Source organism: Melanerpes formicivorus, unplaced genomic scaffold (assembly GCF_026170545.1).
Source record: "Melanerpes formicivorus ecotype bairdi unplaced genomic scaffold, bMelFor1.0.p_v2 SCAF_296, whole genome shotgun sequence".
In the NCBI taxonomy this organism is placed as follows: Eukaryota; Metazoa; Chordata; class Aves; order Piciformes; family Picidae; genus Melanerpes; species Melanerpes formicivorus.
In genome coordinates this window covers 217623-243721 of record NW_027142648.1, presented here as the reverse complement: position 1 = coordinate 243721, position 26099 = coordinate 217623, and the positions used below count along the sequence as shown (strand labels likewise).

The window sequence follows — 26099 nt, the reverse complement described above, 5'->3', positions numbered from 1 at the left end:
CTGTGCTCTCCCCCTGAGGAGCAGGGAAATGCAGACTTCTCTCTCAGAAGGCCTGGGACAGAAGCCCTAACAAAAGTAACTCTCAAGGCTTAAGCTTTAAAAGCAAACCCAAAACACAACAAACAAACAGAAAACCCAACCCCACCACCACCAGTCCAAACCAACCCCAGCCCCCAGCCTGCCCCAGCAAGCAGCAGCTGCTGTAAAGCACACAGCAGCTCTCCAGTGCCTGAAGGGATCCTTGGAAGTGCTCCTGCAGGCCAGCAGCAGCTGTGGCAGCCCGGGGCCAAGCTCTCAGAGTGCTCATGCTGAACAAGCACTGCTCTGCATTCTCTAATCCAGGGCTCTGGAAACAAAAGGAAAGAAGTCATCACTTCACCTCCTGCACAGGGTGCTGCATTCAAACCCAAACCACCAGAGCAGAGAACCACCCAGTGCTTCATGCCAGCAGCTGATGGGGGCAGAAGGCAGTAGTGACACTCAGCTTGCCCTAAGAGCAGAGAGCAGCACAGCACAAAAGGTTTCCAGGTCACACCAATCCACCCTCCTCTAAACCACCTCCTTAAAGCTGTTAGGGGCTGCAGAACAGGTCTTAGGAGGGGGGAGGAGGGAGCTGGGGGTGCTCAGGCTGGAGACAAGGAGGCTGAGGGGAGCCCTCACTGCTCTCTACAGCTCCCTGAGAGGAGGCTGGGGTGAGCTGAGGGTTGGTCTCTCCTCTCTGGTGAGCAGTGATGAGAGCAAATGGCCTCAGTTTGCACCAGGGAGCTTTGGGTTGGAGATTAGAAAAAGCTTCTTGGCTGAAAGGTGCACTTGCAGCCCAGAAAGCAAAGAGCCTGGGCTGCAGCAGGAGTGTGGCCAGGGAGGGGATTCTCCCCCTCTGCTCAGCTCTGGGCAGACCCCACCTGCAGTACTGCCTCCAGTTCTGGAGCCCCTATGGCAAGAGGGATCTGGAGGTGCTGGAAGGTGTCCAGAGCAGGGCCAGGAGGATGAGCAGAGGGCTGGAGCTGCTCTGCTGTAAGGACAGACTGAAGGAGTTGGGGCTGTTCAGTCTGGAGAAGAGAAGGCTCCCAGGTGACCTCATTGTGGCCTTCCAGGATCTGCAGGGGGCTCCAGGAAGGCTGGGGAGGGACTGCTCAGGATCTCAGGCAGTGATAGGACTAGGGGGGATGGAATGAAGCTGGAGGTGGGGAGATTGAGGCTGGAGGGGAGGAGGAAGTTCTTCCCCATGAGAGTGGTGAAGCCCTGGAATGGGTTGTGCAGGGAGGTGGTTGGGGCCCTGTCCCTAGAGGTGTTTAAGGCCAGGCTGGCTGAGGCTGTGGCCAGGCTGATGTAGTGTGGGGTGTCCCTGCCCATGGCAGGGGGGTTGGAACTGGCTGATCCTTGTGGTCCCTTCCAGCCCTGACTGGTACTAGGGTACTATGAAAGGGTTCTCCAAGCCTGGCCCAGGCTGCCCAGGGAGGTGGCTGAATGCCCATGCCCAGGGGCAGAGGGCTGCGGCGCTGAGGGCTGTGGCGCCGAGGGCTGTGGCGCCGAGGGCTGTGGCGCCGAGGGCTGTGGCGCCGAGGGCTGTGGCGCCGAGGGCTGTGGCGCCGAGGGCTGTGGCGCCGAGGGCTGTGGCGCCGAGGGCTGTGGCTCAGCAGCAGCCTGGGCAGGGGGGGTAGGAGCTGATCATCCTGAAGGTTTTTCTACCATTCTCTTTAAAGGGGAGAGGTACAGAAAACCATCAGCCAGCAAGGGAAACCCCTGAGCTGGAGCCCATGGCTTCCACCCCCAGGTCACTTACTGTGTCTCTCAACCTCCAGGGATCACAGCTGCTGTGCTGACTTCCTCTGAGGTCTCCTTCCATCCCTTTCAGTTTCTCTTCTGCTTTGAAACTCTTTGTATCTCTCTGCCATTGCAACAAGCTTGTGGGGAACCACCTGGGGAGCAAGCAGCAGAGGAGCAAGGCCAGCTGTCAGCAGCTCTGGGGCTCTGCTCCCCATTTGCATGCTCCCAGGCTGGGGTTTGCTGTGCCTGGTTCCTGTGCCTCTGCAGCTTGGCTCTTCTGTAAGGAGAGCTCTGCTCTGCAGCCAGCCAACTTCTGCTCCCCTGCAGCCAGCCAGCCTCCCTCTGCTCCCCTGCAGCCAGCCAGCCTCCCTCTGCTCCCCTGCAGCCAGCCAGCCTCCCTCTGCTCCCCTGCAGCCAGCCAGCCTCTGCTCAGGGAGGTGGGGAGTCTCCAGCCCTGGAGGTGTCCCAGAAGCACACAGCTGTGGGCTTCAGGCTGTATTTAGGGCTCCTGGCAGCTGGGTTATGGCTGGACTGGAGCTCCATGGTTCCATCACTGTACTGAGAGGTGCTGAGCAGCAAAGGGCAGTGCCCCTGGACTGCCAGTGATGTGTGCTGGTACCACACCTGCTGACAGCATCTGAGCAGCTCACTGGAACCCCTCTGCTGCAGCCAGAGCCATCTGCAGTGACTCAGTTACTCCACTGTGATGGATGCTGAGTGGCTTCTGAGAGCCTCTGGAGAGAACCCCTGGTGCTGCAAGTGCTGCAGAAGCTCCCTCTGGGGCTGACACCCAGGCAGGCTGTGCTGCCATTGAGAGGCTGGCTCAGGCTGGAGGGAGGCTTGGGCAGGGGGAACACTGATGTTCAAGAAGGGCAGGTGCAGGGCCCTGCACTTAAGGAGGAGTAACCCCTGCACCAGGACAGGAGAGGGGTTGAGCAGCTGGAAGGCAGCTCTGCAGAGAAGGAGCTGGGAGAGCTGGAGCTGGTGGCCAGGTGCCTCAGCAGGCAGCAGTGTGCCCCCTTGGCCAGGAGGGGCAATGGTGTCCTGGGCTGCAGGAAGGGTGGCCAGCAGCTGAGGGAGGCTCCTTCCCCTCTCTCTGCCCTAGTGAGGCCTCACCTGGAGCACTGTGCTCAGCTCTGGGCTCCCAGTTTGAGAGAGACAGGGAGTGTTGGAGAGAGGCTTAGCAGAGGACAGCAGGGAGAGCCAGGGGAGTGGAGCAGCAGGGGCAGAGAGGCTGAGGCCTCGGGCTCTAGAACCTGGAGAGGACTGCAAGGGGACCTTACCTATCAAAGGATAAAGGTCAAAGGGATGGAGCTGGGCTCTTGCAGTGGTGTCCAGTGACAGCAGGCCCAGGGCAATGGGCACAACCCACAGCACAATGTCCCACCCAGATGTTTCCCTGTGCTTTCCCTTGAACTTCCTTCCTGGGAGGCTCCCAGAGCCCTGGAGCAGGCTGCCCAGAGGGGTTGTGGAGTCTCCTGCTCTGGAGCCTTCCCAGCCCTGCCTGGGCACATTGCTGTGCAGCCTGCTCTGTGGTCCTGCAGATGAAGTGCTGCCACAGGAAGGGCTCTCAGCTGGACAAAGCAAAGCTAAAGGACAGGAGGGGCAGGAGAAAGCAGCCAGGGCTCCCAGCACTGGCAGGTCACACCAGCACCTTACCAGGAGCTCTTCCTGTGTGTGCACGTACAAGTCATTGCTTTGGACCTGCAAGGCTTGGATCCAAGTTGCCAAAGCTTCTGTGGGGCTGCACTGGGAAGCAAAATGCAGCTCAGGGCACCCAGGATGAGAGGGATTCAAGAACCCATTGCCCCCCACTTCACACAGTGAAACCACTCCCTGAGAAGGGTCTGAGCAGGCTCCAGCACCTCATGAGCCCTTCCCAGCTGGCGACCCAGAGCCAGTGTGAACCTGCCCCAGGCAGGGCTGTGCTTACCTGGCTTGCCCTCTGCAGGATGTCCACCAGCTCCGGGGCAGCCCTCCAGTCCCGCTGGGTGAGGAGCGTCAGGGCCACCCCCCTGCGCCTGCAGAGGGAGCAGAGAGCTGCTGCCGGCCCCACACTGCTGCCCCACACTGCTGCTGCCCCACACTGCTGCCCTGCCACAGGGAGCAGAGAGCTGCTGCAGGCCCCACACTGCTGCTGCCCCACACTGCTGCCCTGCCACAGGGAGCAGAGAGCTGCTGCAGGCCCCACATGGCTGCCCCACACTGCTGCTGCCCCACACTGCTGCCCTGCCACAGGGAGCAGAGAGCTGCTGCAGGCCCCACACTGCTGCTGCCCCACACTGCTGCCCTGCCACAGGGAGCAGAGAGCTGCTGCAGGCCCCACACTGCTGCTGCCCCACACTGCTGCCCTGCCACAGGGAGCAGAGAGCTGCTGCAGGCCCCACACTGCTGCCCTGCCACAAGAGACTGCCTGCAGTGCTTGGCACACTCCTGAGCATGAGGGAACTGTGCATGAGAGAAAGCACAGAACCACAGAGCATGGCAGGCTGAACAGGAGCCTGCAGTGTGCCCAGGCAGCCAGGAGGGCCAATGGCATCCTGGCCTGCATCAGGAGCAGTGTGGCCAGCAGGAGCAGGGAGCTCATCCTGCCCTGTGCTCAGCACTGCTCAGGCCACACCTGGAGTCCTGTGTCCAGTTCTGGGCTCCTCAGTGTAGGGACATTGAGCTGCTGGAAGGTGTCCAGAGAAGGGCAACAAAGCTGGGGAGGGGTCTGGAGCACAGCCCTGTGAGGAGAGGCTGAGGGAGCTGGGGTTGCTTAGCCTGGAGAGGAGGAGGCTCAGGGGAGACCTTCTTGCTCTCTGCAACTCCCTGAAGGGAGGCTGGAGCCAGGTGGGGGTTGGTCTCTTCTCCCAGGCAACCAGCACCAGAACAAGAGGACACAGTCTCAGGCTGTGCCAGGGGAGGTTTAGGCTGGAGGTGAGAAAGGTCTCCACAGAGAGAGTGATTGCCCATTGGAATGTGCTGCTTGGGGAGGTGGTGGAGTCACCATCCCTGGAGGTGCTCAGGAGGAGACTTGCTGGGGTGCTTGGTTGATTAGGTGGTGTTGGATAATAGGTTGGACTGGATGATCCTGAAGGTCTCTTCCAACCTGGTTTATTCTGTTCTATTCTAACTGCCAGGGCTGGAAGGGAGCTCAAGGCTCAGCCAGCTCCAACCCCCTGCCATGGGCAGGGACACCTCACACCACAGCAGGTTGCTCACAGCCACCTCCAGCCTGGCTGCAAACACCTCCAGGCAGGAGGCTTCCACCACCTCCCTGGGCAGCCTGTGCCAGGCTCTCACCACCCTCCTGGGCAACAACTTCTTCCTCACAGCCAATCTCAGTCTTCTTCCTAATAAGAACTTCTTCCTAACAAATTGGATGCCAAATTCTATGCCAAATCCCAGGGCAGTACAAACAGAACAGGAGGTGAGGAGGAAGTTCTTCCCCATGAGAGTGGTGAAGCCCTGGAATGGGTTGTGCAGGGAGGTGGTTGGGGCCCTGTCCCTGGAGGTGTTTAAGGCCAGGCTGGCTGAGGCTCTGGCCAGGCTGATCTAGTGTGGGGTGTCCCTGCCCATGGCAGGGGGGTTGGAGCTGGCTGATCCTCGGGGTCCCTTCCAGCCCTGACTGATACTGTGATGGTTTTTCCTCCACAGGCTCTCTAGGAGCTAAGCCACTGCTGAAGAGACAAAGGCAGTAACATTGCACAGCAGCTGCACACAAGTTGCTTGGGGCTGGTATTTCACCTCCACATCCCAACTGGCTTCCAAATACTCCTCACTCTCACCCACTCCAACAAGGTAACAGGGAAGGGGAGGACTTCTTTTGCCTTCAACTGAACAGCAAAGTCACTTCAAAACACAAAGCAGTGTTTCATTCCCTCAACCACACTCTGCCAGGACAGAGATGCAAACTGCCTTGCTCTCCTGGAGGTGTGCAGGGCACGTGTGGCCATGGCACTGGGGGACATGCTTTAATGGCCATGGTGGTGCCAGGCTGATGGTTGGACTGGATGACCTTGGAGCAGTGCTAGGATTCTGTCACTGTCATCACTCTGCAGTCCATGCACTCCAGGGGGTGCTGCTCTTCTGAAGGATGGAGACACTCCTGCAGTGAGCTGGCACTGTGATGATGTTTGAGCATAGAGTCCTATCCTGGGGACTGAGCATTAGCTCCCAGTTCCCTCTCCAGACATGCCTGGAAAGCAGTCCTCAAATGGAACTGGTTCCTGTGCAGATGAGGTCATCTGTACTGAAGTCAGACTGCAAGGCTGCTCTGACTTGGGAAGTTCTGAACACATGCAGGCATGGCACTTCAGGATCTGGTTTAATGGCCATGGTGGTGCTGGGCTGATGCTTGGTTGGGATGGTCATAGTAACAGTCAGGGTTGGGAGGGACCACAAGGATCAGCCAGTTCCAACCCCCTGCCATGGGCAGGGACACCCCACACTAGATCAGCCTGGCCAGAGCCTCAGCCAGCCTGGCCTTAAACACCTCCAGGGACAGGGCCCCAACCACCTCCCTGCACAACCCATTCCAGGGCTTCACCACTCTCATGGGGAAGAACTTCCTCCTCCCCTCCAGCCTGAATCTCCCCACCTCCAGCTTCATTCCATCCCCCCCAGTCCTATCACTGCCTGAGATCCTGAGCAGTCCCTCCCCAGCCTTCCTGTAGCCCCCTTCAGATCCTGGAAGGCCACAAGGAGGTCACCTCAGAGGTCTCTTCCAACCCAAACAAGTCTATGGCAGTTTCCAGAGCCCTCACTCACAGCCCCTGCAGCTCCATCCTTTGACAGAGAGAGCTCAGCAGGGCCCCAGGCCCTGGCAGGGGTGGCTGCTCCGGGCAGCACTCACCCAGCCCTGCCGGTGCGGCCGATCCTGTGGACGTACTCCTCCAGGCTGCGAGGGAAGTCCAAGTTGAAGACGTGAGAGATGTCCTGCACGTCCAGGCCACGGGAGGCTAGGTCAGTAGCTACCAGGATCCTGACCCTGCCTGGGAGAAGCACAGAGGGGAGGGGATGGAACAAAGCACACTCAGCCTGCTGGGTTTGTGGTGTACAGAGCACCTGACGCCAAGGGAGGGACACTTGCTGCAGGGCAGAGCGCGAGCTCCACGCGCCAGGCGCTGGGGAAGCACTCGCCACGGCAGCCTACTGCTGTGCTCCACAGGCAGGGGCAGGGGAGAAGTCCTGGCTGACAAAGGGCCTGGAGGGAACAGAAGTGTCAACTAGATGCTCAGATGGCTTCCCTCATCTCAGGGCTACTTCACTGGAGACTTCCCAAGCTCACGTGGATGCACTCCTGGGCAGCCTCTCCCCAGGCGATCCTGCACTGGGCCTGCAGAGCTCCCTTCCCCCCCACACCCTTCTGTGGCTCCACACTGCTCTGGTTTACTAACACAGACCACATCAACCCACAGCACAGCCCTGCTGGCATCACCCAGGCAGAACTCCCTTGTGGAAGGCACCCTCATCTGACATGTGCACTCGCTGCTTTGGAGATCAGCACAATGCTCACTTTTCCAGAGGCAGCCCAAGCAAAGCCTTGCATTGTTTAACTCAGCTTAGGAAGGACACAGACTCTTGAGGGTGTCCAGGGAAGGGCAACAGGGCTGGGGAGGGGTCTGGAGCACAGCCCTGTGAGGAGAGGCTGAGGGAGCTGGGGTTGCTTAGCCTGCAGAAGAGGAGGCTCAGGGGAGACCTCATTGCTCTCTGCAACTCCCTGAAGGGAGGTTGGAGCCAGGTGGGGGTTGGGCTCTTCTGCCAGGCACCCAGCAGCAGAACAAGAGGACACAGTCTCAAGCTGTGCCAGGGCAGGTTCAGGCTGGAGGTGAGGAGAAAGTTCTTCCCTGAGAGAGTTGTTAGACCACTGGGATGTGCTGCCCAGGGAGGTGGTGGAGTCCCCATCCCTGGAGGTGTTCAGGAGGGGACTGGATGTGGCATTTGGTGCCATGGTCTAGCCATGAGGTCTGTGGTGACAGCTTAGACTTGATGCTCTTTGAGGTCTCTTCCAGCCCTGGGGATTCTGTGCACTCAGACACCCTAAGTCTCATTCAAGAGCAGCCTGTCCATGTTGGATGATCTTGCTTTGGTTTTCCATTTGAATCACAGTATGGTTTGGGTAGGAAGGGACCTGGAAGATCATCTAGGGGCAAGCCCCTGCCACGTCACAAGTGAGCTCTGGAGCATTTTCATTCCTCTGGTACTGAGGGGACATGGCATTCACACAGCTGTGGCATGAGCAGCTCTCAGCTAGCCACAGCAGCTCTTTGGTGCAAACAAACCTTTCCTGAAGTCATCCAAAGCCTGCTCTCGATCACACTGCTCCCTGTTGCCATGGAGGGACTGCACTGGAATGCCCTGCAGGCCAAAGTTGCTTGCTATGTCATCAACTCTGGGGGGAAAGAAAGCAAGGGCTCCTCACATTCAGTAGAGACAACAGCAAAAAAGAACAGCAAAGCAGCACAGAATCCAAAAGGGAACACAAGCTAAATCATGGGATTGACCCCAAGGCTTAGCCAGCTCCAACCCCCTGCCATGGGCAGGGACACCTCACACCACAGCAGGTTGCTCACAGCCACCTCCAGCCTGGCTGCAAACACCTCCAGGCAGGAGGCTTCCACCACCTCCCTGGGCAGCCTGTGCCAGGCTCTCACCACCCTCCTGGGCAACAACTTCTTCCTCACAGCCAATCTCCATCTCCCCACTTCTAGTTCTGCTCCATCCCCCCCAGTCCTGTCCCTCCCTGACACCCTAACTGTGTGCCCAAGGCTAAGTCTCTGCCTAGGGCAGCTGGTACTTACCATAAGCCAGCATGCAAACAGGACTACTCCCTGCCTATGTATTTCATCATACCTCAAGGGAAACAACAGATGACTCTGTCTGTGCTGCTCACTCCAAGCTCAGCCATAGCACCATGCCCACCCCAGCCCTGGATGCACCAGCTGCATATGGAAGTAGACAGTACACCAGATTCATGTGTCCCCAGGAGCCTCCACATCTGCTTTCATTAGGGGAGGTTTATACCTGCCCCTACCAGGGATGATATCAAAAGGGGGAACAAGCTACTGGCCAGTCTGGAGGAATGAATGAATGAACCTACTGCTGCTGTCATGATATTAAAAGGGCTACAAGCTACAAGTCATTCCAGAGCAATGAATAAACAGACAAATAGCCAGCAGGGCAGGGAGGGGATTCTGCCCCTCTGCTCCACTCTGCTGAGACCACAGCTGCAACTCTGGAGCCTCTGTGCCAGGAAGGATCTGGAGGGGCTGGAAAGTGTCCAGAGCAGGGCCAGGAGGAGGAGCAGAGGGCTGGAGCTGCTCTGCTGTGAGAACAGACTGAGGGAGTTGGGGTTGTGCAGGCTGGAGAGGAGAAGGCTCCCAGGAGACCTCATTGTGGCCTTCCAGGATCTGCAGGGGGCTGCAAGAAAGCTGGGGAGGGACTTGTGAGGGTGTGAGGGAGGGATAGGACTGGGGGTGGATGGAGCAGAACTAGAAGTGGGGAGATGGAGATTGGCTGTGAGGAAGAAGTTGTTCCCCAGGAGGGTGGTGAGAGCCTGGCCCAGGCTGCCCAGGGAGGTGGTGGAAGCCTCCTGCCTGGCAGTTCTATGCTAAATATACCAACCCTTCTGTAATACTAAATACACTAACAGCATGATTCTAACCATAACTACTCCTGGAGTGCCATTAAAAGGGGCAGAAGCCAAAAGTCAGTCTGGAGGAGGGAAAGAAGAAGCAAATCCACTACCAGTACTGCTGTGGTGTTAAAGGGGTACAAGGTGCCAGTCAGCCTGGAAGAATGCATGAAGACATAACCACAGTGCTCCTGTGGGCACTTTGCTGAGCAGAGCTGTAACTCTTGCTGGTGAATCTCCCCTGCAGTAAGGCAGCTCCCAGCCTGTGCTGGGCAGAGAGGGAGCAGCACTGGATGGGAAGGGAGGACTTACGCTGTTTTTTTCCCCACAAAAATGATGACCTTGTCTTCTGGCTTCATGGAGTCCACAAAGTGCTGCAGCAGAGCTCTCTTCTCCTCCTCACTGACCACCAGAACCTGCTGTTCCACTGTGCTCACTGCCTGTGGGACAGCAGAAAGGGATGTCAAGGAGAAGAACTGGAAGACAATATGGGAACTAACAGGGGGAAAAAATAGTGTTATGGTCTAGCCCTGGCAGTGTGGGACAGTGAAAAACTACCTCACAAGCCAAGTGTGCACCAGGCTGCAGCTCAGACAACCCAGATTCACTGGCTGGGTCCCAGGTGCTCTGGGAAAACACTAACAGTTCTGTTCAGCTGTTTATCAAGTCATGCACTTGCAGAGGTGTAGGATCACAGAACCACAGAGCTGCCAGGGCTGGAAGGGAGCTCAAGGCTCAGCCAGCTCCAGCCCCCTGCCACAGCCAGGGACATCTCACACCACAGCAGGTTGCTCACAGCCACCTCCAGCCTGGCTGCAAACACCTCCAGGCAGGAGGCTTCCACCACCTCCCTGGGCAGCCTGTGCCAGGCTCTCACCACCCTCCTGGCCAACAACTTCTTCCTCACAGCCAATCTCAATCTCCCCACTTCTAGTTCTGCTCCATCCCCCCCACTCCTATCCCTCCCTGACACCCTCACAAGTCCCTCCCCAGCTTTCTTGCAGCCCCCTGCAGATCCTGGAAGGCCACAATGAGGTCTCCTGGGAGCCTTCTCCTCTCCAGCCTGCACAACCCCAACTCCCTCAGTCTGTCCTCACAGCAGAGCAGCTCCAGCCCTCTGCTCACTCCTGTACAGGCACAGACCCCAGAATGTTAGGGGCTGGAAGGGACCTCAAGAGATCAGCTGGTTAGTGAAATAAACCTTCCTAATGTTAGTGCAAATCAGACTGAGGCACTTCCATCTGAGTGCACTTGGTGTTAGTCTAGGTCAAGCTCCTTGAAAGGACAAGCTTTTGAAGCCTCTGTAAGCCACCTGACACTACCAATCTGCCCAACTCTTCCCACAGCACTTGTTAACAGAACCTTTGCTGCCTTACACTTGAAGGCTGCCACAGCAAGTCTGAGGGTACAGAGCATAAGCACTACCAAGGTGCAGACAGACTCACTGGAACTGCATGATGCTATTGCAGCAAGGGCTGAACAAACCAACCAAGTACACAGAAAGATTCTCTCTGCACATGGGAACTCCTTCCTCTCCCTACCCAGAGATCAGCTCTTCAGTTCAGAGAAGCTCCTTGAAGAGGAGAATACACCCACCAAGAGCTGCAGCAGCAGTTGAGGTCCCTCAAATCCTGATCCTGTGCCTTTGGCAAGCAATGCCCTGTGAGAAGAGCACAGCTCTGACCAGAGGGCATGCACATTCCCCTCCTGTTCCTGCCTAAGGGTACTCAGTGCTACATTTCTTCATTCAGGATCTGAAACCCTAACTCAGGGACTCAGGCTGAGAGCAATCTCTGGCCCTGACTGCAGAGATCCTGGAAGAGCAGCTTGTGAGCTCTGCTGGTACTGGAGCCAGCTACACCTAGCTGCACAAGCATGCCAGGCATGCAACTGCATCTACATATCAGAAGCCTGGGGGGTTAAAGACAGTTCTTGTTCTGAAAGAAGTGCTCTGCTCTAGACAAGGGCCCTGCAAGAGCCTACCACAGAGTTTCTGCTCTCTTGGAGAAAGCAGCAGGTAGGAAAGAGAGATCCAGGGATCAAGCTGCCCACAGAGGGAAGGCCTTCAGCAGGAAAAAGAAGGAAGGAACAAATACTTGCTGAACAGATGTGAAAGCTGCATGAACAAAGGTTCAGGCAAGAGCTTGTGATGTGCCAAGTCCAGCACTCAGGCTCCACTCTGCTTGGTACTTGCTGCTTGTGACACCTTCTGAGGCCTCAGATCCTCAGTAGCCTGTTGCAGAAACACTGATTCTTCAGCTCTAACCTTCAAATGAAGCTGCCCAAGGGTAATACAGAGCTGGTTTTAGAAAGGCTGGAGAGACTTTCAAGCTACCTGCCCTTGCTTACACCTAGAGCCACAGAGCTGCTGAGGCTGGAAGAGGCTTTGGAGATCAAGTCCAGCCACTCACCTAGAGCTCACAATCCCTACAGCCACTGCTGCTAAGCCACTGCCACGAAACCATGTCCCTCAGCACCACATCCCTGAGGTCTTTTCAGTGCCTCTACCATCCTGGGCAGCCTGTTCCAGTGCCTGAGAACCCTTTCTGTGATGAAATCTTCCCTAACAGCCAAGCCCTGTGAGGAGAGGCTGAGGGAGCTGGGGCTGCTTAGCCTGGAGAAGAGGAGGCTCAGGGGAGACCTTCTTGCTCTCTACAGCTCCCTGCAGGGAGGTTGTAGCCAGGTGGGGGTTGGGCTCTCCTCCCAGGCACCCAGCACCAGAACAAGAGGACACAGTCTCAAGCTGCGCCAGGGGAGGTTCAGGTTGGAGGTGAGGAGAAAGTTCTTCCCAGCAAGAGAGTTTGGCCACTGGGATGTGCTGCCCAGGGAGGTGGTGGAGTCAACCATAAGTAGAAGTGTTTAAGAAGAGCCTGGATGAGGCCCTTGGTGCCATGGTTGAGTTGATCAGATGGTGTTGGGTGATAGGTTGGACTGGATGATCTCAGAGGTCTTTTCCAACCTGGTCAGTTCTGTATTCTGAACCTCTCCTGGCACAATCTGAGGCCATATCCTCTTGCTTTGCCACTTGGGGCATGTGAGAAGAGCCTGACCCCTACCTTGCTCCTTCCTCATTTGAGGTAGTTGTAGAGGCTGATGAGGTCTCCCCTCTGCAAAAACAGAGGGGCAGGCAAAATATTTCCTGGTTTTACTGCAAGTTTTTCTCCAAAACTGAACAAACCCAACAGCAAACACACACACAGAGCAGAACAGCAGAGGAGAACTTACTGCTAAGTCCAGAGTCCCAACATAGACAATCATTGGGTTTCTCAAGTAGGACTTCGCCAGGCGACGAACTCCATCAGGCCAGGTGGCACTGGAAGAGGCAGTGAGGAGGAAGCACACATAAGAACAGACTGCAAAGCCTTCCTCAGCTTCTTATTTGCATCAGCCTTTTGGCCTTTCCTACACACCAGTGAAGTGCTTGAGCATGCAAGAACAGGAGTGAGCCTCTACCTGAGACTCAGAGCTAACCTGCCGACGCTGTTGGCAGAGGGCACTCAGGCTCTAGGGACAACAGCTGGGAGTAGCTCTCCTCAGGAAGCAGAAAGTGAAGCTAGACCTACAGAATGCTCTGGCCTGGAAGGGAGCTGCAGAGCTCAGCCCAAGGCCTCTGCACCCAGCAGGGACAGCCCCAACTCCAGCAGCTTGCCCACAGCCCTCTCCAGCCTCCCCTTCAACAGCTCCAGGCAGGGAGCCTCAACCACCTCCCTGGGCAACCTGGGCCAGGCTTCCACCACCCTCCTGCTGCACAACTTCTTCCTAAATGTCCTAGTTCAAGGATGCCTAATGAGCTTCCAGTCTGGTTCTGCCCCAGAGCAGTAGCTGCAATGTAAAACATGGATATTCAACACTCAGTTTCCATCTCTGTTGTTAAGCCCTACACAGCCTGCATCACTTCACAGTGCATCCAGCAACAGGCCAGCACAGATGCTGAGGAGAAGGCTGGGAGGCATCTTTGGTGCCAGATGGAGCAGTGACAGCTGCCATTTGAGACTGATCTAACAAGCACTCTGAGGAGCCCTCCCTCCTTTGGTAAGGAACCTGTTGGTTTCACACCTGCTGTACACCCCCAGAGAAGGGGGAAGAGGTGAAACTAAAACTGTCAGAAGCCTCATCTGGAGCGAGCAGACAGGAGCAGAAAGCAAACTGCTGCCATTCCCACTGCAGCCAGGGAGAGCTGCAACAAACTGCCACAGCTGTTTGCAGGGACCTGGTTCCACAGCCTGCTGCCTGCAGGGCTCAGGCAGGGCTCTGCTGCCACACCTGGTCATGGTGGTCTGTCTGTCAGGCCGCACGTCCAGCAGGATCTTCATTATCTGAGGCTCAAATCCCATATCCAGCATTCTGTCAGCCTCATCTAAAACCTGACCACAAGAAGGTTATTTGTTGGGTCTTGCTCCTTCTGGGTTTCAGCAAGGCATTACAGGGCAGATCCTCCCAGTGACTGTTTGAACTGCAGAAGCTGCTCCCTAACCTCCTGCAAAACCCAGCCCAAGGGCTCCTTCGCCCTCTCCACGGCCTGGAAGCTTTGTTAGTTAGTAAATGCATCTGTGGGCAGGGTGAGAAAGCCCACAGTACCCTGAAGGGCACTGAATGCAGTGAGGAAACAGCAGCAGTTTGCTTTTAACAGTTTGGTTGGTGCCTGGAGCTAAGAAGAGAATTAAACCAAGCCCAGGCAGCCCCAAGCCAAAGGGCAAGGCCAGTCCAAGCCCACCCCCAAGCCAAAGGGCAAGGCCAATCCAAGCCCACCCCCAAGCCAAAGGGCAAGGCCAGTCCAAGCCCACCCCCAAGCCAAAGGGCAAGGCCAATCCAAGCCCACCCCCAAGCCAAAGGGCAAGGCCAATCCAAGCCCACCCCCAAGCCAAAGGACCAAAGTAAGAGAACAAACCCAACCATTAAAGCTTAAACTCACACTAGGCCAACCATTCCCAACTGGTGCACTACTCACTCCACATCAGCTACTTGCCAAGTAAGTTATGCTCTTCAGATTAATGAAGTTATTCATCTGCAGATCATTCAGCCTGCCAGGAGTGGCAATGACAATGTCCACCCCTTTGGTCACCAGCTGGATCTGTCCCCTTCGGTCCCCACCACCATAGATGCAGATACTGAAAGAGAGAGTGGTGTACAGGGGCAGTGTGTTGAAGCTCAGCTGATGGCAGGCTTGCTTGCTTCTTGAGCAAAATGCCACCCTGTTGCTTCACTTTGGAGAGAACCATCTGGAACTACCAAGAGTGACTTACAATAACACTGAAGGATACTCTTGAGAGAGTTCAGCAATAGCTTTCTGATGAAATTCATCATGAAGGGGAGGAAGGCAGCTGTTAGGCTACGTGCTCTGGGTTGTGCTCACACCAGAACTAGAGGAGTGCATGAGAGGATGCATGGTTTTCTAAACAGCACCATCAGAAGGCTCACTGCTAAAACAATCAGCACACTGGGTAAGGGATCAGGCTCCCAACAACCATGCAATGGTTTAGGCTGGAAGGGACTTAAAGACCACCCTGTTCCAACTGCCCTGCCACGAGCAAGGCCACCTCCCACTAGAGCAGGCTGCTCAGGGCTACAGTATGGAGAACTCCACCTGTACAGGAAACAGACTCCCCCCACCCCCCATGAGAGCAGACCAAACAGGCACTCTGCAGAAGGGGAGAGTACCAACTCCCCTGCTCCCTCTGCAAAGGCCAGTGTTTCAGCAGGCCAACAAAGCCACAAGAGGCAGGAAAAGCAACCCAAGACAACTTCAGCAGCAAGCTGACCTTTTAATCCCCTGGTAGGCATACTTGGAACACTCTGCCTCCACCTGCAGCGCCAGCTCCCGGGTGGGAGCCAGGACCAACATCCCCGGACCTCCACGCTCACTCTGGGACCTGCAACACAGCATCTTCAGAGTGTGGGTATGGAAGGCTAGGAAAGCTCACCCACAGCTGACAGACTGCTTCTGCCCTGTTCCAGCCTGCCTCAGTACACTGCCCCCAACAGGATCTGAGGAGGCAGATTTGGTACTGCTCCACCGGCTTTGTAGCCTTTTCCCCCCAGGCTATGAGTTATTATTTACTACAAAAGCATCAGCTGGGAGGTGGAGACAGGAGGAGGTCTGCACAGATAAAGGAGTGAGATGCCTGAGCAGTGCTTACACTGGCTGGGAGGTGAGGTGAATGAAGCCAGGCATGAGGTAGGCCAGCGTCTTGCCGGTGCCCGTCTGGGCTATGCCGATCAGATCGATGCCCTGCAGTAGGATCGGCCACGCCTGGGACTAACAGAAACCAACAGTTACCTGGGGGTTCCCTTAAGATACAGCTTTGATGAGTCCTTAGCTGAAGGCACACCTGAATTGGTGTAGGCTTCTGAAAGCCAGCTTTTCTGATACTAGCCATGATGTCAGGGTAGTGCTCAAAGACATCCTCGAAGGCGCAGGCGGGGTTGGGCACGCAGCGCTTCTGCCCTTCGGCCAGGTCGTCGCAGACGATGTTGTGATTCTCCTTCCTGCACAGAATGGAACAGGGCAGCTGCCTTAAGGTCTCATTAGCTGGAAAGCAGAGCTCACACAAAACACTGCCTTGATGGTTTTCTTTCCATTGCCTTTTAAGATCCCTGGAACAACAACAACAATCAAACTCCAGCCCTTGAGTGAGCCTTACACAGAGCCCCAGCCCTTGAGTGAGCCTTAGAGTCTCACAGTGTCACCAAGGTTGGAAGAGACCTCAAAGATCACCAAGTCCAAGCTGTCAGCACAGACCTCATGACCAGACCATGGCACCAAGTGCCACATCCAATCCCCTCTGGAACACCTCCAGGGATGGGGACTCCACCACCTCCCTGGGCAGCACATCCCAATGACAAATGACTCTCTCAGTGAAGAACTTTCTCCTCACCTCCAGCCTAAACCTGCCCTGGCACAGCTTGAGACTGTATCCTCTTGTTCTGCTGCTGCTTGCCTGTCTAGGAGAAGAGACCAACCCCCACCTGGCTCCAACCTCCCTTCAGGGAGTTGGAGAGAGCAAGAAGGTCTCCCCTGAGCCTCCTCTTCTCCAGGCTAAGCAACCCCAGCTCCCTCAGCCTCTCCTCACAGGGCTGTGCTCCAGACCCCTCCCCAGCTGTGTTGCCCTTCTCTGGACACCTTCCAGCAGCTCAACCTCCTTCCTAACCTGAGGGGCCCAGAACTGGACACAGGACTCAAGGTGTGGCCTAACCAGTGCTGAGCACAGGGGCACAAGGACTTCCCTGCTCCTGCTGGCCACACTGTTGCTGATGCAGGCCAGGATGCCATTGGCCTTCTTGGCCCCCTGGGCACACTGCTGGCTCCTGTTCAGGCAGCTGTCAACCAGCACCCCCAGGTCCCTTTCTGCCTGGCTGCTCTCAGTCACTCTGCCCCCAGCCTGTAGCTCTGCCTGGGGTTGTTGTGGCTAAAGTGCAGCCCCTGGCACTAGGACTTGTTGAATGCCATCCTGTTGGCCTCTGCCCAGCTGTTCAGCCTGGCAAGGTCCCTCTGCAGAGCCCTTCTGCCCTCTGACTGACCAACATCTGCCCCCAGCTTGGTGTCAGCTGCAAACTTGCTGATGACTGACTCCATCCCCTCCTCCAGATCATCAGTGAAGATGTTAAAGAGGCTGGGGCCCAGCACTGACCCCTGGGGGAATCCTGTCATAGCAGACTTCAATTGTCATAGCAGACTCCAATCACCCTGTAACAAATTCAGTAACTCTGACAATGCTTTTTTAACCTAAAGACAACCTCACAATTCAGAGGAATGGATTAGACTTGGTTTGGTCAGAATCCTGTGTTCTGACAGAAGCTTTCCCAACATTTTTTCAGCTCCCTGGATGCTCTAGAACTACCAAAACAGAACAGCTTAGGGGGAAAACAAAAGACAAGCTCCAAAATAACCCCCCAGCCAAAGCCAAAGGAATAATCCCCCAAACACAGCAATGGACCCAGAAAGAGAAAGCCACACCCACACCTGAGGGGCTAGAGCTCTCCTCAGTGAAGAGCTCTTTATACACACAAAGTAATTTATCTTCATTCCAGTCCTCCACTCTTCTGAAGAGTCCACCTACCAGAAAGTCTTACTTCAAGGGGGGCATGGGAGAGGAAGGGAGCTCCTTGAGTCCAACCCCCCTGCCTAAGCAGGGTGACCTAGGGCAGGTCACACAGCAACACATCCAGATGGGCCTTGGAAGGCTCCAAAGAAAGACTCCACAAGCCCCAGTTCCAAAGGAGGTTTGCCTTATGATGAAGTTGAGCTTCCTGCCTTCCAGTTTGTATCCACTGCCTCTCAGCCTACCACAGGACACCACTGAACAGAGCCTGGCCCCTTCTCCACACCTACCCTGCAGAGAGCTGTAAACATCAGTGAGATCTCCTCTGAGTCTCCTCTACTCCAGAGGAAACAGCCCTGGGGCTCCCAGCCTCTCCTCCTAAGAGAGCTGTTTCAGTCCCTCCATGGGTAGCTCAGCCTCTCTCCCTGCTTACAGAATACTTTGTGCCCAGTTACTGTCATTTTTATCTTAAAGCAGACAGCCCAGATGAAAAACCCATCCCTTTATCATGCAAATGCTTCTCTTCAGGGTATATTCTGAACCTGCAGGGCAATATTCTCCCACTCCTGACAAGGTTCCTCTGGTGAGCAGGCAAGAGGGAAAACAGAGCCCATACAAAAAGGGGAGGAAGAAGTTAATGCTTCAAGAGCATTCATCAGCTTCATTGCAGCTACTGGAGAGGGTTCAACCTGTGACCAGGGCTGAACACCTGAAACAGATGAGCTGCTCCTCTGGCAAAGTAATAATGTAGCTGGCTGGATCAAAGTGGATGGATACAGTCAGCTGAGGCAGGTACTCACCAGGATGTGGTTGTGAAGGCAAGACAGAGAGGAAGACAACACTGAGAGCCTGAAGTTTGTTTAGAGGATGATATTGACTAACACATGAGAATGGCAGCCAAGAGACACTGAACATAGTACCCTAGTACCAGTCAGGGCTGGAAGGGACCACAAGGACCAGCCAGTTCCAACCCCCCTGCCATGGGCAGGGACACCCCACACTAGATCAGGCTGGGCTTAAACACCTCCAGGGACAGGGCCCCAACCACCTCCCTGGACAACCCATTCCAGGGCTTCACCACTCTCATGGGGAAGAACTTCCTCCTCCCCTCCAGCCTGAATCTCCCCACCTCCAGCTTCATTCCATTCCCCCTACTCCTATCACTCCCTGAGATCCTGAGCAGTCCCTCCCCAGCCTTCCTAGAGCCCCCTGCAGATCCTGGAAGGCCACAATGAGGTCACCTGGGAGCCTTCTCTTCTCCAGACTGAACAGCCCCAACTCCTTCAGTCTGTCCTCACAGCAGAGCAGCTCCAGCCCTCTGCTCCTCCTCCTGGCCCTTCTCTGGACATGTTCCAGCACCTCCAGATCTCTCTTGTCATAGGGGCTCCAGAACATATGAACAATCCCATTTGGAAGGACCTAGGCACTGTAAGCATTCTGTGAAATGCAAAGAGCTGAAAGATCTCTCCTGATTTTTTTCCCCTTCTGAAAGCCAACTGGATCCAACCCTTACAGGCCTGCAGTGAATCCCCAGCAGCTAATTTTCCCAGCAACTAGCAGTACCTCACCTGCTAGTTACTGTTGATTTAGGAGAACATAAGCTCCTACAAGCCCTTAGTCTCAGTGCTCCTGCCTCCCTGCTGCTGGGCTCTAGAGCCATGCTTTGCCAAGCAGGTGATCCTTACCGCCACAGCTCCACTTCTTCCGGTGACATCGACGCAGTCCTTGGGGATTCTTTATAGAAGTTCTTCTTAATGGGAGGCAAGCCTTCAGCACAAAAAGTAAGCCTGAGTCAGCAAGAAATGCCACAGATTAAGGGTAAAGGTGGAAGTTTCCAAGCCCAGAGAGGGCCTTGTACTAGGGGACAGCTCCGAGGCGGTGGATGACTGCTGATGCTCACGGGAAGGAGGAAGGCTGAGGCCGACACATCCTTACCTGCACAGCAACCACTTCCCCACACCTCAAGCTCTGGATTTATTTCCCCTCATCTATTACTAATGTATGTAACAATCCTGAGGCCACATATAAAGCAAGATGACTTTCAAAAGGTGCAGTCCAAGCAGCAACTCAGCAGCTGGGCTGAGTCTCCACCCAGCAGCGGCAGCACCCTGCAGGGCCACGCTGAGGAGCTGAGCCCGCTGCCAGCCCGTCACTGGCTCAGCCAGCTCAAACAAAAGCTAACAGCATTTACTTGATCAATCCATGGAATGCTTAAAGACAAGACCCACCCAAAAAACACCCCTTTGAAAACTGACCTGCCCACTTCATCGCTTCATATTTAGCTCTGTTCTCTCGAAGAGAGGCCCAGTTAATCCCTGGCTTCCTGGGGGTATCCTCAGGCTTGGCAGCATCCAAGGTTCCTCCTGTGAAGTCAGCAGCAAAATGCTTCTGCTGGATGGAGCACACTGCAAGGCTGGGGAGAACCTCCCCACCCTCACAAACACTTTGCTCTCTTTTGCTCTTTCAAGGCTTCTGAAGGGATCCTGAGCAGACATGATGCATGTAGAGAACAACATTTCTGCAGTGTGGCTCAGGGCTAAACCCTGCACAAAGCCACTTCTGACTGAGAAAAAGGATTTCAACACATCTTGAACTGAAGGCAGGCTCTGAAATGCTGCTCCTCCAGCCATAAACAAAGGCTTTGTGTGCAGCAGGCTCCTGCAAGACTAGTGAAGCCAGGTTAATGATGTGTAGACTTCACTCTCAACAGATGGCAGAGCAAGGTTGCCTTCTAAAGCAGCCAGCACCACTACCATAAATCCTGAGTGCAGTTACAACCTGTAGTAAGTTTGGGGTTGGACAGCTTAAAACTTCTTAAGAAAGGTTTGGGACTGAAATGTAAAAGGCAAGACAATGATGTGTGAGTGGGAAAGCAGGAAACATGGGCAAATCACTCACACATCCCAAGGAAGCCTTAACTAGCTCCAGCCTCTAGAAACTCTCAGCCACCGTCTGGAGCACTTCCCAAACTCAAAGCTCACTGCCCCAGTGCTTATTCTGATGCTGGAACACAACTCTCAGACCCCATCTTCCTTGTCAGTGCCTCTGAACAGAGGTGGTTTGGCTCTGCAGGAAGCAGAGCAGCACACACAAGACAAATACCAATCACCCCAGCAGCATTTCAACAGGAAATGATTACTTCAATACCCATGTAACAAAGTTAAGAGAAGAAAGCCAAGGGAGGTGTGCATGAGCAAAGCTTGAAGGCAACTCCCCATGCAAGCAGTGAGAAGTCAGTGCTGACCATGCTATAATCACCACTTCTGCACTAGAAACTACACTTACAGAACAGCAGCAGCCAGGCTGGGAGAGAGCCTCAGGGTCCCCAAGGCCAACCATCAGCCCTGCTCTGCAAGGCTCAGCCCTAAACCACAGCCCCAAGCCCCACAGCCAAACCACCTTCAAACACAGCCAGCCCTGGGCACTCCACCACCTCCCTGCCCAGCACATCCCAAGCCCTCACCACTCTTGTGCCTAAGCTCCACTCTCAACCTCCCCAGGGGCAGCTTGAGGCTCTGCCCTCTTCTTCTCTCACTAATGTCCTGGGAGCAGAGAGCAGCAGCAGCCTCTGCACAGCCTCCTTGCAGGGAGCTGCAGGCAGCCAGGAGCTCTCCCCTCAGCCTCCTCTCTTGCCCACTAACCATCCCCAGCTCCTTCAGCCTCTCTCCAGCACATTGCTTCTCCAGGCCCTTCCCAGCTCCCTTGCCCTCCTCTGCCCTGGCTCCAGCACCTCCACAGCTCTCTGGCACTCAGCTGCCCAGAGCTGGACACAAGGCTCCAGGTGTGGGCTGCCCAGAGCTGAGTGCCAGGGGACAATCCCCTCCCTGCTGCTGCTGGACACAGCATTGCTGAGCCCAGCCAGGAGGCCTTTGGCTCTCTTGGCCCCCTGGGCACACTGCTGCCTCCTCTTCAGCTGCTTGCCCATCAGCACCCCCAGGTCCCTTTCTGCCAGCAGCTTTCCAGCCACACTGCCCCAAGCCTGCAGCCTTGCTTGGGGTTGTTGTGCCCCCAGGGCAGGAGCTGGCACTTGGCCTGGGTGAAGCTGCTCCTGGTCCCCTTGGCCATGGATCCAACCTACCCAAGTCCCTCTGCAGAGCCTCCCTGCCCTGGTGCAGTCACCACTGACACCTCACTTGGTGCCATCTGAGAGCTCACTGCTGACACACTCTGGGTCTCCATCCAGGTCACCAAGGAAGCTGTGAGACAGCAGTGGAGCCAACACTCAGCCCTGAAAGCTTTGGGCATTTTAATACTGCAGAGATACTCCACTGACCCATGACCTTTACTTGAGATTTTGGGCAATCAGATTGCTAACAGAAGGAACTAAATAGCAAACTATTGTGCATTCATTAAACTGGTTGGAAACACAAAGGAGCAGACCTCCACAGAAGCCCTCTGAGGCACTTTGAGGACAGCAAACTGTTCACAGCTGTGAAGGGAGGGTGTGTGGCTGCTTTAAGGAGGTATGCCATTGCTCAAGAACAAGGTGGAAGCTAATCCACTGTGCTAATATATAAAACTCCCCAGCAAACAACCAAGCACATGGGAAGATATTCCCCCCCCAACCCCAACCATTTCCTACCTTTTTCAGTTCCACTTCTAATGTAGTTTGGCCAAGATCTTGAAACAGCATCATCAATCAGCATCTTGGCTTTGTTTTGCACAGCAGTGCTGCCAAAAATCTTCACCTCAGCTTCCCAGGCTCCTTTTGTAACCTAGATTCACAAAACCTTACTGAGTTTCTGTGTCAGTGGAAAGAGAATCATACAGAACTACACACTGACAGCAACCCTTGATTGCCTCCTGGCTGTCATGTCATTTAACTTCCCTTCCCAGGAAAGGGTCCTTTAGTTCCCTTTCCAGAAGAAGGGGTAATAAATGCATCTGTAAGGGGGGGGGGAAATCAGTAAGCTGCTTCTGCTCTCACTCCTCAGTCAAGCTGTAGCCCCAGCCCCACTCCTTCCTGCCCACTCTTGGGGAACAGCAGGATTAGTCCAGCCATTCCAACACCCTTCAGCTTGCTGCAGTAGCTCTGCCTTGCATGGAGGCAAACCCAACCACGTTCCCAGCAGAGCCCAGGCCTGGATGCCACACAGCAGTGGTACCTTTATTCTAGAGCCTGTAGATTCTTCTAGCTCTCTTATCTTAGCTCCACCCCGACCTGTTACAAAGACACATGGCAGGCATTAAAGAGACTCAGGCCAAGCCAAGAAGTACACACAGCTTTAAAGTTACCAGTGGTCCTAAGACCTCTTGTAGAATGGTTTGGGTGGGAATGGACCTGCAGAGGCCACCCAGCCCAGCCCCCCTGCAGCGAGCAGGGCACCCTCCAGGGCAGGAGGCTGCTCAGCGCCACGAGGGTATGCACCCATCAGTAAAAGACCTTGTCACACAAGAGGCAGGCAGAGATTCTGGCAGTTAACCAAATATGCAGCCTGGGGAGGAGGGGAGGCACCTCGTTTGGAGAGACGGAGCAGCAAAACCAGCTCAAGAGCCACCCCTCCCTCTCCCTGCCTACCAAAGGGCTTCAGCCCGCTGCCAGCCTGCTGGCCATGAGACGCAGCCAGGCGCTTCAGGGAAGAAAACTCAACTGCCCCGGCAAGCGGGAGAGCCCCGCCGTTCAGGCAGGGCACTGCCAAAGCATCTTGGCCCTGCCAAAGCATCTTGGCCCTGCCAAAGCATCTTGGCCCTGCCAAAGCATCTTGGCCCTGCCAAAGCATCTTGGCCCTGCCAAAGCATCTTGGCCCTGCCAAAGCATCTTGGCCCTGCCAAAGCATCTTGGCCCTGCCAAAGCATCTTGGCCCTGCCAAAGCATCTTGGCCCTGCCAAAGCATCTTGGCCCTGCCAAAGCATCTCGGCCCTGCCAAAGCATCTCGCCCCTGCCAAAGCATCTTGACCCCCCGGCAGCGAAGGGAGGTGCGGCGGCCGGGCCCTTCCCCAGCCAGGGAGTCAGGAGGCAGCGATGCAGGCCGCGGGGCCCAGGGGAACAGCCCCGGCTCCCTCCTCCCCTCTCTCCCCAGCCGCGAGGGAGCTACCCAGGAGCGCTGCGAGCGAGGCGCCAGGGAGGCGGAAGCAGAGGGGCAGGGCGGCGCGCGGCGCGGGGCCGGCCGCAGCGGGGGGGGAGGGCTGCCGCGCCGCGCGCCCCGGCCCGCCCGAGCCGGGAGCGCCGGCAGGCTCCCGGGCCCGCCACCGCTCGGCGCCCCGTCCGTCCCTGCCGCTCTTCACAGAGGCCCGGCCCCGCGAGGGGGTCGCCGGCGGCTGGCGCGGTCGCCCGGCGGTGAGGGGCACAGGGGGCGGCGGCCGGGCCGGCACAACGGCATCGTCGTCGCTGCTGCTGGCATCCCAGTCGGACATGGCGCCGCCGCACCTCGCCCTGCGCAGCCCATGCGGCGGCACTCTGCGCGCCTTAAAGAGGGCGCGCCGATTGGTCAGGGCGGGAGCTTTCTGAGCAGTGATTGGCTGACTCGGTGATACCGCACTGAGGGAGGTAAAACGTGTGGTGTCCTTCCGCTGAGCTTGCGGTTGAGCTCGCCCCCGAGCTCGCCCCCCCCGCTCGCCCCCGAGCTCGCCCCCCCCGATGGCCCCCCCCGGCCCTCTCCCCCGCCGCCCGTGTTCTGAGGGCTGCTCGGTCCCCAGTCCTGCTTCCTGCCTTCTCCTCCCTGCCTCTCCTCTCCTAGCCTCGGGGCAGCCCCGGGTGGACTCCACTGCGGAGGAGGCGGCGGTGTTTTGGGACGGCAGGGGCAAGAAGTGGGTCGTGAAGGTGTGGGAAGCCCCCAGAAGTGTGAGGATGCAGAGCCCTGGAGCAGGCTGCCCAGAGAGGTTGTGGAGTCTCCTGCTCTGGAGCCTTTCCAGCCCCCCCTGGCTGCATTGCTGTGTGGCCTGCCCTGGGTGCTGCTGCTCTGGCAGGGGCTGCACTGGATGCTCTCTGCAGCTCCCTCCCAGCCTCTGCTGCTCTGTGGTGCTGTGACACACTGAAAATCTGCTAAACAAGGTTTTACACTCACCTTTTGGGCACAGTGCTGTCCTGTGGTACAGAGCTGAGCAGGGAACACTTGAGTCAGTGCCCTTACAGATGGGTCATACCTGGCTGCTGTGACCCCCAGGGTACCTCCCTAAGGAGATCTCCAGGCTGCTGCCTTCTGACCCTTCCCTGCTGTCCCCGCGTGCACCCCAAGCGAGACTGGGTGGTTTAACATGGGAAGAGCAAGGACACCTTTGCCTTTTGCCAGTCCCGTGCTGAACCTGAGGCAGAGCTCGGCAGTGTGCACACAGCCTGTGGGTGCAGGCTATGTGAGCGTGCTCTTTGCCTTGGGCATCCTTGGAGGGGGCAGCAGTTTGCTCTATCAACCCATCAGTAATACATGCTGGATGCATCTCTTCCTTGGGGTGAGCTAGCTAGTTCTGTGTCTGTACCAAGCTCTGCATCTCTTCCCTGGGGTGAGCTAGCTAGTTCTGTGTCTGTACCAAGCTCTGCATCTCTTCCCTGGGGTGGGCTAGCTAGTTCTGTGTCTGTACCAAGCTCTGCATCTCTTCCTTGGGGTGGGCTAGCTAGTTCGGTGTCTCTATCAAGCTCTGCATCTCTTCCTTGGGGTGAGCTAGCTAGTTCTGTGTCTGTACCAAGCTCTGCATCTCTTCCCTGCGGTGGGCTAGCTAGTTCTGTGTCTGTACCAAGCTCTGCATCTCTTCCTTGGGGTGGGCTAGCTAGTTCTGTGTCTGTACCAAGCTCTGCATCTCTTCCTTGGGGTGAGCTAGCTAGTTCTGTGTCTGTACCAAGCTCTGCATCTCTTCCCTGCGGTGGGCTAGCTAGTTCTGTGTCTGTACCAAGCTCTGCATCTCTTCCCTGGGGTGGGCTAGCTAGTTCTGTGTCTGTACCAAGCTCTGCATCTCTTCCCTGGGGTGGGCTAGCTAGTTCTGTGTCTGTACCAAGCTCTGCATCTCTTCCCTGGGGTGGGCTAGCTAGTTCTGTGTCTGTACCAAGCTCTGCATCTCTTCCCTGGGGTGGGCTAGCTAGTTCTGTGTCTGTACCAAGTTCTGCATCTCTTCCTTGGGGTGGGCTAGCTAGTTCTGTGTCTGTACCAAGTTCTGCATCTCCTCCTCGGGGTGGGCTAGCTAGTTCTGTGTCTGTACCAAGTTCTGCATCTCTTCCTTGGGGTGAGCTAGCTAGTTCTGTGTCTGTACCAAGCTCTGCATCTCTTCCCTGGGGTGGGCTAGCTAGTTCTGTGTCTGTACCAAGCTCTGCATCTCTTCCTTGGGGTGGGCTAGCTAGTTCTGTGTCTGTACCAAGCTCTGCATCTCTTCCCTGGGGTGGGCTAGCTAGTTCTGTGTCTGTACCAAGCTCTGCATCTCTTCCCTGGGGTGGGCTAGCTAGTTCTGTGTCTGTACCAAGCTCTGCATCTCTTCCCTGGGGTGCGCTAGCTAGTTCTGTGTCTGTACCAAGCTCTGCATCTCTTCCCTGGGGTGGGCTAGCTAGTTCTGTGTCTGTACCAAGTTCTGCATCTCTTCCTTGGGGTGGGCTAGCTAGTTCTGTGTCTCTGTCACTGATCTGGTATAGGTGATGCTGCTCTGGCAGGGAGGTTGGACTGGATGATCTTTCAAGGTCCCTTCCAGCCCCTAACATCCTGTGATTCTGTGATCAAGCTCTGGTTGAAGGACCTCCCCTCTGGAGGCATGCAAGT

The 26099-nt window shown here is 56.1% G+C and overlaps 1 protein-coding gene across 1 annotated transcript; it reads right to left on the bottom strand.

The window, feature by feature from the left end:
* Positions 1–76: 76 nt before the first annotated feature.
* DDX43 (DEAD-box helicase 43) lies at positions 77–23159 on the bottom strand. The gene is made up of 17 exons (XM_068170218.1): positions 22943–23159; positions 22530–22585; positions 22007–22139; positions 19680–19787; positions 19110–19191; positions 15715–15871; positions 15523–15641; positions 15145–15255; positions 14352–14493; positions 13649–13749; positions 12611–12698; positions 9698–9825; positions 8034–8143; positions 6605–6743; positions 3701–3788; positions 1784–1919; positions 77–346 (listed from the first exon to the last, which is right to left on the bottom strand). Exons 1-16 carry the CDS (start codon positions 23142–23144, stop codon positions 1806–1808), a joined length of 1878 nt encoding a protein of 625 aa, XP_068026319.1. The 5' UTR covers positions 23145–23159; the 3' UTR covers positions 77–346; positions 1784–1805.
* Positions 23160–26099: the final 2940 nt, after the last annotated feature.

Excerpts from the sequence above, each read along its gene's own strand:
- DDX43 (XM_068170218.1), bottom strand. The coding sequence starts at position 23,144 with ATGCTTTGGCAGGGCCAAGATGCTTTGGCAGGGCCAAGATGCTTTGGC. Across the intron at positions 19,192-19,679 it reads TGAAGCGATGAAGTGGGCAG|GCTTGCCTCCCATTAAGAAG; the intron begins GTCAGTTTTCAA and ends TTTGTGCTGAAG. Across the intron at positions 6,744-8,033 it reads TTTGGATGACTTCAGGAAAG|GCAGGGTCAGGATCCTGGTA; the intron begins GTTTGTTTGCAC and ends TGCTTCTCCCAG.